Source organism: Hippocampus comes, unplaced genomic scaffold (genome assembly GCF_001891065.2).
Source record: "Hippocampus comes isolate QL1 unplaced genomic scaffold, H_comes_QL1_v1.1 scaffold56, whole genome shotgun sequence".
NCBI classification, from domain to species: domain Eukaryota; kingdom Metazoa; phylum Chordata; class Actinopteri; order Syngnathiformes; family Syngnathidae; genus Hippocampus; species Hippocampus comes.
In genome coordinates, this window is record NW_017842056.1 from 264350 (window position 1) to 275724 (window position 11375).

An 11375-nucleotide genomic window follows, 5' to 3' on the forward strand; every position below is an offset into this window, starting at 1 on the left:
CAAACTTCTGAGTTCCTTAGTCCTCAATGGTCTTTCTGTTTTAAAGGGATCCACGGTCCATTTCTCACGAACAAGCTCAATTCGTGTGTTTTTGTTTTTCATCAGGAAAATGATTTGAGGCTGCCTTGAAATCAGTCAATACCTAACTCCTCTCAAAACGCCCCTTTACATGTCAGCAATAGAGCCACGCCTCCAACCATCTCCAAATGTCTTGGTGGGAGTCAGGAAAGGAACCAGCCAAAATGTGTCCATTGAAAATCATTGTACAGACATTCCCCAAAACGGCGATCGCTCGCCACCACAATTTCTCATTTTGCCCACTTCAACTTCTGTAAATCTCACAAGGATGAGAGCCTCCTTGTCTGATTTATAAGAGAATGAGGATATGAGCATCTCACATGCCGTCTCAGTCATGCTGGATTTGTTTTTGTCGATAAGTCACCAAGATGTGCAAACGCAAGAGGCTTTTCGTAAGCTGCATTCGACGTAGGATGTTAAGGTCTATACGGTATTTTAGACATCATTTCATTTTTCATCTCAAAGTGTGAGCTTGACTTCCCCCCTTCAAATTCACTTCCAGCGGGCAAACCCGCACCGCTCACCCGAAAAGGATGTGTGGAAAACGGCCTCACTCGGCTGGAGGGTGTGCCTTCTCGCTGGAGCTCCAGTCCATCCGTCCATCCATTAATTTTCTGCTTGGGCATGCTGGGCTTTTCAAAGTCCAACTTTGAAGTTTCTCACCCTCGAAATGGACGCACTCAAACAGGCCACTTGCGCCGCTACGCCTAGCTGCCTTCTGGTCGGACAGAATTAGCGTTTGACCAGCGACGGCTGCGTGAACCGCCCCCACCAGTCCAGTAAGAGGGCGACTGCGACGCAAGCTTGACTGGCACCTTTTTTTTTCTCCTGCCCGTTTGCGTCCGCCATTCCTGAATCCTCATGTCGGTTGCCAGGCGCGGCACGTAACGGCTATGCCAACGCTGTGGACGGTGAAGATGGTGGCGGCGAGGGTGAGGAGGGCGGAGAGGAAGACAGAGGAGGAGGCGGCGGCGGCGGCGGAGGTGCGGGAGAGGACAGAGGCGGAGGGGACTGGGACGAGGAGCTGGAGGGCCAGGACCAGGGAGTGCGAATGACCAGGACAGACACCCTCCACTCAACCACCAGTTCCACTGGAACGCAACGTAGGAGGGGACAGCACGCTAAGAAACAGGTCAGACAACGCGTTAAGCGATACGCGACTCAGCAAGAGTTACTTTGTTCATCTCCGAATTAGAGAGCAGCAAAACACGCGAGCTCAGTGACGTTTGAGACAACATGCTAAGAGATATGTCAGACTACATGCGAAGAAATTTGTGAGACAACTTGTGAAGTGTCAATATGCTCAACGGCAGATTGAACAACACGCTAGCAGGCAGGTGAGATAACACTCTCAGAAACGAGTGAGGGAATTTGCTATGTGTCACTGAAAGTACACGTAGAGAGCAACGCGGTAGGAAAAAGACACTGTCTAAAGGTGATGATGTCACTTCCTGTCCAGGTCCAGGGGAGCAATCAGGTCCAGCGAGCGCCCCGAGCGCTGTTCTGCCTGAAGCTCAACAACCCGATCAGACGTGCTGCGCTCTCCATTGTTGAATGGAAGTATCCTTTTTAATCCCAGTTACGGAGCTAATTATTCAGATGCTCATGACATCACTTCCTGTTACCGCCGTTCAACCACCAAGGATGGACTCCGTGCGCGGCAGCCCGTGACGTATTTCCAGTGGAAAATGTGTGCCTGATTGAGCTTCCTTAGTGTCCCTCAGGCCTTTTGACATCTTCATCCTGTTAGCCATCTTCGCTAACTGTGTTGCGTTGGGGGTGTCCAAGCCCTTTCCTGAGGACGACTCCAACTCCACCAATCACGACCTGGTGAGCCGTACACTCCGCACCCCTCAAATGACGCACACGTATAGACCACACCTTGTACGAAGCCAGCCTATGCCCGTGCCAAGACAAGCTAAAGCTAAGCTAGTTGCCCGCTTACACTTTTACCGTTTCGTAGACAGTTCAGTGTGACGATTTAAAGGCAAAATTAGGACAGTCAGATACATTGTGAGGACATTTACACACAAATAGGACAATTTGCCGCAAAGTGGGGACATTTGGGAACTTTAAGACACATAGTGAAGACATTTGGACATTTGGAGAGAGGATATTTGACACCGCCGTGTTTCCTTTAGGAACAAGTGGAGTATGTGTTCCTCATCATCTTCACGGTGGAAACCTTCCTGAAGATCCTGGCTTATGGTCTGGTCATGCACCCGAGTTCTTACATCCGCAATGGCTGGAACCTTCTGGATTTTGTTATTGTCATCGTCGGGTAAGCTAAGCTAACGTTTTGTGATGACATTGTTTAGTTGTGACTTATTTCTATTGCACAAGCAGTGACATACGTCTGGATGAGAGATTTAATTCAAATAGTAACATCGAAGCTACCGGGTGAAGATGTTTCACTACGTCGTTGTTAATTTTGTATCCTTGTTTCATGATTGTTATGCTATTGTTGATTAATCACGTACTGTGTTTTTCATGTTAGCGTTACGTTATTGTGTTGTTGTTCCACGATAGGACTTGTTAGATTATTCCGTGTTTATGTTACCATTTTTAATTTCTCTCTTACCGACTGCGTGAAAGGATCGTGTCGTTAGCGGTTGCAAAAGCAGCGCTACGGTGGTGAAATGCGCTATTGTTGCGACGTTGTTGTTTGTGTTATGTCACTGGTGGGCATGGTTTTTCTTGAACATGGTGGTGGCTGGTCCCTAAAAGGGGCTAGTCAAGGTTACCTGCGCACCACGATGCAGACGCACATGATCCTGATGTCGACGCCGGTCGACTCCCGCCAACCAGTAATGCCTCCGAGTACCGCCAAAGTTTGTCAGATTAACTGCATCACCAGGATAAGAGTGTCTCTCTCTTGCGCACGTTGATCCTCTTTTTGCTTGCTCCGCTTTCTCTCCACTTGAGCTTTCGTGTCAGTTTCCGGAAGGTTATCTGTGACCAGGGTGTCCGGCAGGCTACGGACGGCAAAACTTATTTTTATTTGTCCACAATTCTCAAAGCTTCTTTCCATTTGGAATGTGCGTCCACCATCGGCAGCAACATGTGCCCCATAAACGGGCTAGCAAAATCCAAACGGAGCCGAGACGGGAAGCGATCTGGCCAATGCAACGCAGCTGGCGGTGGCGTGCTCTGGTTCGTCTGACGCTGACTTTAACCTTGCTCTCCAGGTCTTGGGCAAAATATGGTCAGCGGGCGTAGGACCTTACGAGACTTTTCATTCACTTTTCATGGGTCACACAAATCTCTTCCACTGTCTGTGCACGGCCCGAGGGGAGGCACGATAACCCGAGATCTCCACAATATGCGTCCTTCTTGTAGACTCAGCTCTAACTCGCATTTTGCATCAGGCCCCAGTTCCTCTTGCTCCAGCACATTGGGCCAACCTTGAAAGAGAAAAGTCTTTCACCTCGGAGAGTTTTGAATCCCTCGCTGTCCATTTGCATGATCTTTTCTTGCTCCGTACACAGTGCCGTCCCCATACGCTGACAACGTGAGAGCCCAACGCTGTATCCTGACCGATGCGAAAGGCGGGATACGTTTTATCTGGCAAAATAAGCTCATCAGTGGCTCACGATTGTAAAAGTCAACGCTCGGCCACAGAGGGACTGATGGAGAGCTTTCACGGCAAAAAGAACAGCCGGACCCTCGTTATCCAACTGAGAGTAGCCAGTCGGCTTCTCCGTTCCACCCCTCGTGATCAGTCAAAAAACCTCCCCCACTTCACGGGGGGGAGGCATCGCAGGAGAGGTTAATTGCCTCGGCTGGGTCATGATACGCAAGCAATCTCGATGAATGGAGGACTTCCTTCGCTTGCATCCCACTTCCACTTGGTGTCATTGTGCAGGTCACACTTGAAGCCATGAAAGCACACTTGGAGCGTTGCAATCGCAGCCCTGTTTGTGACAGTATCTGCCCTAGATTTGCCAAATGTTCCACTTTACTCGTCCCCGTAAACTGCAACGTGCAGGATTCCCTGCAACAAAGTGTCCTTTGACCTTTGGAAAATGGCGCGGCTTTACGCCTCTCCAAACACTGGCCGGTTGTACGGTACTGAAAGAGACCCTTATGAGTGTTGATAGTGACATTCTCTCTTGAAAGTCCTCGAAGCGCCCGTTGGTATGCGTGGCCTTTTGTAAAAAGCTGACCATTTGACAATAAAGTTGTACTTGACTTGACTTGACCTTCCGACAAGGTTGCAAACAAGTCCTCCACCCATGGCAGTGGATCCTCCTCGAGTTTGGGGACTTGATTCACAGCGCGTGTCCTTGCAAGCACTGGCGCACCGGGTTCCCAGTCGGAGCACCCGGTGCCTGGAACCGTGTTTAGCCGAAAGACAAATTCGAGCAAAGTTTCCAAACGGTCGCAGTCAACCAGCGCCCGCTGAGGGCTCGTTTCCAAAGGCGCCTCGAATGCGCCAGGACTCACTGCAAGACTCAGCCCGACCCCCGCTGCCCTCACAAACACACACAGGGGTACAGCTGGAGCACAAACACGGAATTGTATTGGAACAAAATGGCGACCTAATATATTTTTTAAAAAATGTTTTTAAACTGACATAACATCTAAATAAATAAATGGGGGCTGTAGCATCCCCCCCCCCCCCCAAGCCAGCTCCGGTGCAATGCCTTGCATGTTGGCTTGTTATTCGGATCTTATTATTCTGACACGCTTCCAATACGGGTGTGTTATTTGTTGAAACTGTTGCAGAATTTGGGTGTTATTGTTCGGGTTAATGTGATCATGTTATTGTTCTGTTGTTGTGTTATTTTCGCATTCATTTTGTGTTCCTTCTTATTCATAGCAGTTATCCGTCTTAGCGACCGGGCGAGTGGGTTGAGTGTCCGTCAGCGGTTGCGGTGCAGCGGCGCGGCGCTAAAGCGTTTGAGAGCCGAGGCAAACGTGAGCTGACGTCCTCGTTTGTGGGGCGTCCCTAGCGGACGCCCGCGGCGCCGCCACATTTGGTGTGATTCAGCGCCGTTGTCGCGAGCGTGCGTAACGCTCGGCTCGTCACGGCGGGCCGGCGGAGACGCTCGCTGGTGCTGACAAATTTTGCTCACCGTTGCCCTCGCCGCCCGTCCTCGGGGGTCGTGATGAAGGCTGCCGTCATGGCGGCCGGAGGACAAACGCCCTCCGTCCACTCGTTTTTTTGAGCTTGCAATCGCTTTCTGCCGATGACTCGTCAGCAGAACATGAAACTCTTCCTCCTCAAAGACCGCCATGACGCTCCTTGTTCTGCCTTTGTGTTTTCTGTGCCCGAGAAGCTTTTTACGATGTGAGCATTTCTGTGACCATACCGCCTGTTGTTTGTCAGGTTGCTTCTGTGTCATTGGGATGGTTGCATTGTTACATTGGTGTCGACTGATTGTCATTCTCTCGCGACTTGACGTTGACAAGTTGTTGATGATCTTGTAAACATTGCTGTTCCGTTGTTGTTGTTTTCTTGCCATCAAGCTCATTTCTTCGCCGTGCTCAGGCGTCAAGCTGTCGCAAGCGTTTAGGATGACTCGGGCTTGTCTTCGGCTCGTTAAATACGAGCCTCGGGTTCTACTTCGGTTCAGGCCAGGTTGAGTGAATGTGGAGCAGCACTTCCTGTCCCACCTTATCTATGCAAGTCCAAAACGTAGCGTCGACCGCCCTTCGCGCCATTGCCATCTTGCCTTCGCGCGGTCCGATGATAGCTTGCGACGTGGTTACTGTGGTCCCGTCCCGTCTCCGCAACAGGTTGTTCAGTGTCGTCCTGGAGACCATGACGCACAAGTCAGGCGAACAGGCCAGCACGCACCACATGCCGGGCAAACCTGGAGGTCTGGACGTCAAAGCTCTGCGCGCCTTCCGGGTCTTGCGGCCCCTCAGGCTGGTTTCCGGAGTTCCCAGTGAGTGCGGCGCCGGGGCGCGTGGCGGCCGGACCGTTTCACCCTGCGTTGACGTACGCGTGTGTGTGTGACAGGTCTGCAGATTGTGCTGAACTCCATCATGAAGGCCATGGTTCCGCTGCTCCACATCGCTCTGCTGGTCCTCTTCGTCATCATCATCTACGCCATCATCGGCCTGGAGCTCTTCATTGGACGCATGCACAGGACTTGCTACTACATCGAAACCGGTGCGCGGCCCGGATGACCTTTGGATGCTAAAGCTCATTCGACGTGCGTCGTCGCGAACGTTACTCCCCCCTTTGAGAACCGCCGCCGCGCTTCACGTCTTTGTCCTCGGCAGATACGTATGTGGAGGACGACCCGGTGCCGTGCGCCTTCGCGGGTCACGGCCGCCAGTGCGCGGTGAACGGTTCCGAGTGTCGCGGGCGTTGGGACGGGCCCAACGGCGGCATCACCAATTTCGACAACTTCTTCTTCGCCATGTTGACGGTGTTCCAGTGCATCACCATGGAGGGCTGGACCGACGTCCTCTACTGGGTGACGAACGACCGGCCCAACGCGCCGGATGAGGGGCCGTTGGCGACGGAATTCAGGATTACCCATCGCGCACGTGACACTGAAAAAAAGTTTTTGTTGAATTTATTTGGTCAAGTGGTTGCACGATCAGGGTACATTTTGAAGTAGACGAGACATCCAACTTCAAAAATGTCTCGGGATCCAAACGATTTTATTTGGCGCTCCCTGCCGTAAATTTGCGTCATTTCAACGCCATTTTTTTCAGTGTCCTGAAAGTTCTCCTTCACATTTCTGAAATGATCTCACACGCAGCTCAAACACTCTCACGCGCGTGCTACCAAAATGCTCTCATTCACACACCTGTTATGCTCTCATACATACCATCAAAACACTCCTACTCCCTCTGCTGAAACACTCTCACACGAAAACATCAAACATTTTTTTTTTTTTTGCTCAGATCCACAACTGCAATGCTGTCAGTCAGAGATACGACCGAAACTCATGTTTTGAGTTTATCTCGCATCATGAGTGTAACTTTGAGAGCCTTTCAGTTGTGTGTCGGAAAGTGTTTTGTGAGAATGATGTCGCTTGATGGCCCCTTGTAGTATTCCATCGCTTTACACGCCCCACCGTCATGGCCGCCCTCATAATAATCCGCTCATGCGCGCAGATGAACGACGCCATCGGCTTTGAGCTGCCGTGGGTCTATTTCGTCAGCCTGGTCATCTTCGGCTCCTTCTTCGTTCTCAACCTGGTTCTCGGTGTCCTCAGCGGGTCAGTCAACTTCTCAAGGCGCTCTCTGGCACTTTTTTTTTTTTTCCAGTACTGTACTATTGAGCCATTGTTACATTTTGGTGGCGTTCTTATGCGACGTACAGATTGCCGTGATGTTCTTCTTGTGCATTTTTTGACAATGAGATGTCAGTGACATCATTGACATCTCATTGTCACCTTAAGGCTACGCTAGCAGAACCTGCCTCGACATGCTCACTTTGTGACCCCCCCCCCCCCAACCCCTCACCCCCTGCCACCCCCCTGCTGCCCACCGTTATTGTCGAGCCCACTATCGTCAAGCCCGGAGTCATCTTGGGTTGACGTTGCAGAGAGTTCAGCAAGGAGAGGGAGAAGGCGAAGGCTCGCGGAGATTTCCAGAAGCTCCGTGAGAAGCAGCAGATGGAGGAGGACCTGTGTGGATACATGGACTGGATCACTCAGGCGGAGGACATGGATGAGCTGGAAGAGGAAGGAAACCACCGTGAGTTTGTGTGTGTGTGCGTGTGTGTGTGTGTTTTAGCATGCGTGCGTGCAGATTAATGAAGTGAGTGCGTGTGTGTGTGTGTGTGTGTGTGTGTGTGTGTGTGTGTGTGGGTGTGTGTGTGTGTGTGTGTGTGCGCGTGTCTGTGTGTGTGTGCGTGTGTGTGTGTGTGTGTGTAGGTCCATCTCTCGGTGATTTGTCGGATAAGAAGAGAGGGAAGTTTGGATGGTTCAGTCACTCCAATGAGACACATGGTGCGAAACACACACACACACACACACACGCGCGCGCGCGCACACACACGTTCGGCTAATGACCCTCCGATGAGATGGTCAATCAATCGTTCAGATCAGCAAATTCCCCGACTAGTGTCAAGGGTCACATGAGTGCGTCATGTCGCCCGCTCAGCAAGTCTTCCTGCCAGCGAAACGGCGTCGGAGAACACGGAAAACATCGATGAAGAACACACCAACTGCTGCCAGGCCTGCTGGTAACGCCCGCACACACCCGCTCAAAGCTCACGGGGATCCCGTCGGCACATTGCCTCGCCTCTCTTTTGTTTCAGTGCTCGAATGATGAAGATCGGCTGCTGGTGAGTTCAAAATCACACGCCACTTTATCGGTGGAGGCGGGAAGTGACCTCACGGCGATGTTATTGCGGCCTCGGTGAAACCCAGTCGGACCCTGCGACGCTGGAACCGAGTGTGTCGCAGGAACTGTCGCACGGCCGTCAAATCGGTGACCTTCTATTGGCTGGTCCTGCTGCTCGTCTTCCTCAACACTTCCCTCAGCGCCTCCGAGCACTACGACCAACCCGATTGGCTGACGCAGGTGCAGGGTACGGCCGTGGCCCCCTCTACTCTTTAAACGCCGTGTGTGTGTGTGGGCGTGCGACGGAGTTCATGATGATGAGCGTGCATGTGCCGATCATGCCCGTGCGACCGTGTTTGCGTGCCCCTCGACTGCGCTCCAATACGCGCGTTAGCGAGTGTGTGTGGCCATGTGTGTGTATTGCCGCGTGTGACCAATGCTGGGTTGCCATGTCTATGTGACCAATGTGTGTGTTACTATTTCTGTGTTACCATGTCCGTGTGGTCGTTGTGTGTCAGCTCAATTTGTCATGATTCTTTTTTTTTTTTTGGGTTCGGTTAGATTAGGTTTTGTTTCGTAGTTTCCTGTCATGGTTGTGTTCCGTTTGTGACCAACAGGTGGCATTATAGGGCTTCTCCTCCAGCGTCGCACCTGTTGGTCGTCATGTCATTCGCTCATTTTTTTTTTTTTTTTTTTAAAAAGACTTCCACGCCGACCACTCAGCGTCGCATCGTTGCGCCACTGTCATGTTTTGTTTTGGTTTTTGTTTCTTACTTTTGTTCATTGGGGTTTTCAGGACTTTGTTTGTGTTTTGAATGTAGTTTTTTTCCAGTGTGCCCGCAGTAAGTGTTTTTGTTCGGTACACTCGGCTTGTCCCGCCTCCGTGCTTTTTTTGGGGTCCACGACCACCACACACACCTCATGACATTATCTGTGTTGCCAAATGACTCTGCGCATGTTAAAATGTGTGTGTGCCGAGGTCTGTTGTCATGTGCGTGTGCTTCCGTGTGCGTGACTACATTTGTTTGACCACGTGCGTGCTTTTGTGTGTGTTGCCGTGTGTGTGACCAGGTCCATCCATCCATCCATTTTCCGATCTGCTTTATCCCCACAAGGGTCGCAGGGGGCGTGCTGGAGCATCTGCCAGCCATCTTCGGGCAGTAGGCAGGGGGCACCCTGAACCGCTTGCCAGTTCCCAAGTGTTTCTATGTGTGTGTGTTATTAACAAGTGCTTCCATTTGCGTGTTCCATCTCTATGAGTGACCAGGATTGTGCAACCACGTTTGTGTTACTGTGTGTTACCGTTTACACGTTGCACGTGCGTGTGTGTTATTTCATGTGTATGTTACCAGCTGTACATAACCGTCCAGTTCAGGTCGTGCGTGAGCACAATTGCGTGCGTGGTTTGCCGTGTCCGTGTGTATGATCATGTGCATGCGCGCCTCCCCATGCGGCGTGCAGATATTGCCAACAAGGTGCTGCTGTCGCTCTTCACGGTGGAGATGCTGCTGAAGATGTACAGCCTGGGCCTGGCGCATTACTTTGTGGCGTTCTTCAACCGCTTCGACTGCTTCGTGGTTTGCGGCGGCATCGTGGAGACCATCCTGGTGGAGCTGGAGATCATGCCGCCGCTGGGAATCTCCGTGCTGCGTTGCGTCCGCCTGCTGCGTATCTTCAAGGTCACGCGGTGAGGACAGGACACGCCGCACCGCGAAACCTCCCGGCATGGCAAATCCTCGAGCACCATCTCCTCTGCGCAGCCATTGGACGGCTCTGTCCAACCTGGTGGCGTCTCTGCTCAACTCGATGAAGTCTATCGCCTCGCTACTGCTGCTCCTCTTCCTCTTCCTCATCATCTTCGCCCTGCTGGGCATGCAGCTCTTTGGCGGCAAGTTCAATTTCGACGAGACGCAGACCAAGCGCAGCACCTTTGACGCCTTCCCGCAGGCGCTGCTCACCTGCTTCCAGGTAGAGACCGCTGATGGCGGTCGCATCGACAGTGTTTTCTTCTCGGTTGAGCGCGTGAGCGACATGAAGCTTAGCTCGTGTTTGAGTGGCCAGCTAAGCTAAACGGTGAAGTTCACCTCGCTAACTTGTCTTTGTGGTGTTCAGACGGACAGATTCAGTTCCATTGTTTGTTTCTCTTTTTCAATCTTGCACATTGCCATTCTCAATTTTCTCAACAGCCTAAAATTCTGGAATGCAAATTGAATGACCCAAAAGGGTCTTTCCACTCATTTCATTGCTTTCTGGTGGGTTGCTCACATGACACGGGAGAAGCAATTTCCTTCAAAAACAATTTAAAAGTCTCTCACTGTCTTTTAAAAGCAGATTTTAAGCAGCACATGTAAATTCAGGGGACATTTCAAGCCTGCGCTTAAAGTCTTCGTCAAGTTGAGTCTTTTGTAAATCTTAGCCAAACAATAGCCAAGACCTAAAATTGCCGACTGAAGTCCCCCCCACGTTGGGAAATCACAGCCAAAATTTTACAGACGGTCAGCAACTGATGAAAAGTAATCGCGGAACCATTGAACAGCTCCGTTTTTTTTTTTTTTTTCCCCCAGCCGTATCGCTGAGTGTGTCACTGATAACCCGACCTCATGTCGCAGATCCTGACAGGCGAGGACTGGAACGTGGTGATGTACGACGGCATCATGGCGTACGGCGGCCCCGTCTTTCCCGGGATGATCGTCTGCATCTACTTTGTCATCCTCTTCATTTGCGGCAACTGTATCCTTTGGCACAATGTGCTCTTCGTGTCTTTTGTCCAATCAAAAGGGACCAAAAGAAGAACCCTGAGGAACTCCGCGTTTGCCTTACAAGAGCAGCGAGTGACCTGCACAAGATTTTCCTTGAGCACAAAGTTTTTCCATTTCCTTGAGCCGATGACCACCTCTGTGACGATTTGAGCCAGGAGAAATCTTCTTAACGCACCTCAGACATCCTGCTCAACGTCTTCTTGGCCATCGCTGTGGACAATTTGGCCGGAGGGGATGGAGATGACAAGGCCAAAGAGTAAGCGGCGCGGGTGGGGAGGAGGG

The 11375-nt window shown here is 51.4% G+C and overlaps 1 protein-coding gene across 1 annotated transcript in view; it reads left to right on the plus strand.

Annotated features, from left to right (window-relative positions):
- The window catches only part of cacna1fb (calcium channel, voltage-dependent, L type, alpha 1F subunit), a 31138-nt gene that overhangs the window by 7222 nt on the left and 12541 nt on the right, over positions 1–11375 (plus strand). Inside the window, exons 2-18 of the mRNA XM_019860839.1 lie at positions 954–1210; positions 1538–1638; positions 1803–1908; positions 2220–2359; positions 5821–5972; positions 6047–6199; positions 6313–6509; positions 7159–7262; positions 7592–7743; positions 7923–7997; positions 8152–8233; positions 8309–8335; positions 8421–8581; positions 9796–10021; positions 10095–10302; positions 10944–11064; positions 11274–11349. Coding sequence (XP_019716398.1) covers positions 954–1210; positions 1538–1638; positions 1803–1908; positions 2220–2359; positions 5821–5972; positions 6047–6199; positions 6313–6509; positions 7159–7262; positions 7592–7743; positions 7923–7997; positions 8152–8233; positions 8309–8335; positions 8421–8581; positions 9796–10021; positions 10095–10302; positions 10944–11064; positions 11274–11349 — 2338 coding nt within the window. The remainder of the gene's footprint in view (positions 1–953; positions 1211–1537; positions 1639–1802; positions 1909–2219; positions 2360–5820; positions 5973–6046; positions 6200–6312; positions 6510–7158; positions 7263–7591; positions 7744–7922; positions 7998–8151; positions 8234–8308; positions 8336–8420; positions 8582–9795; positions 10022–10094; positions 10303–10943; positions 11065–11273; positions 11350–11375) is intronic.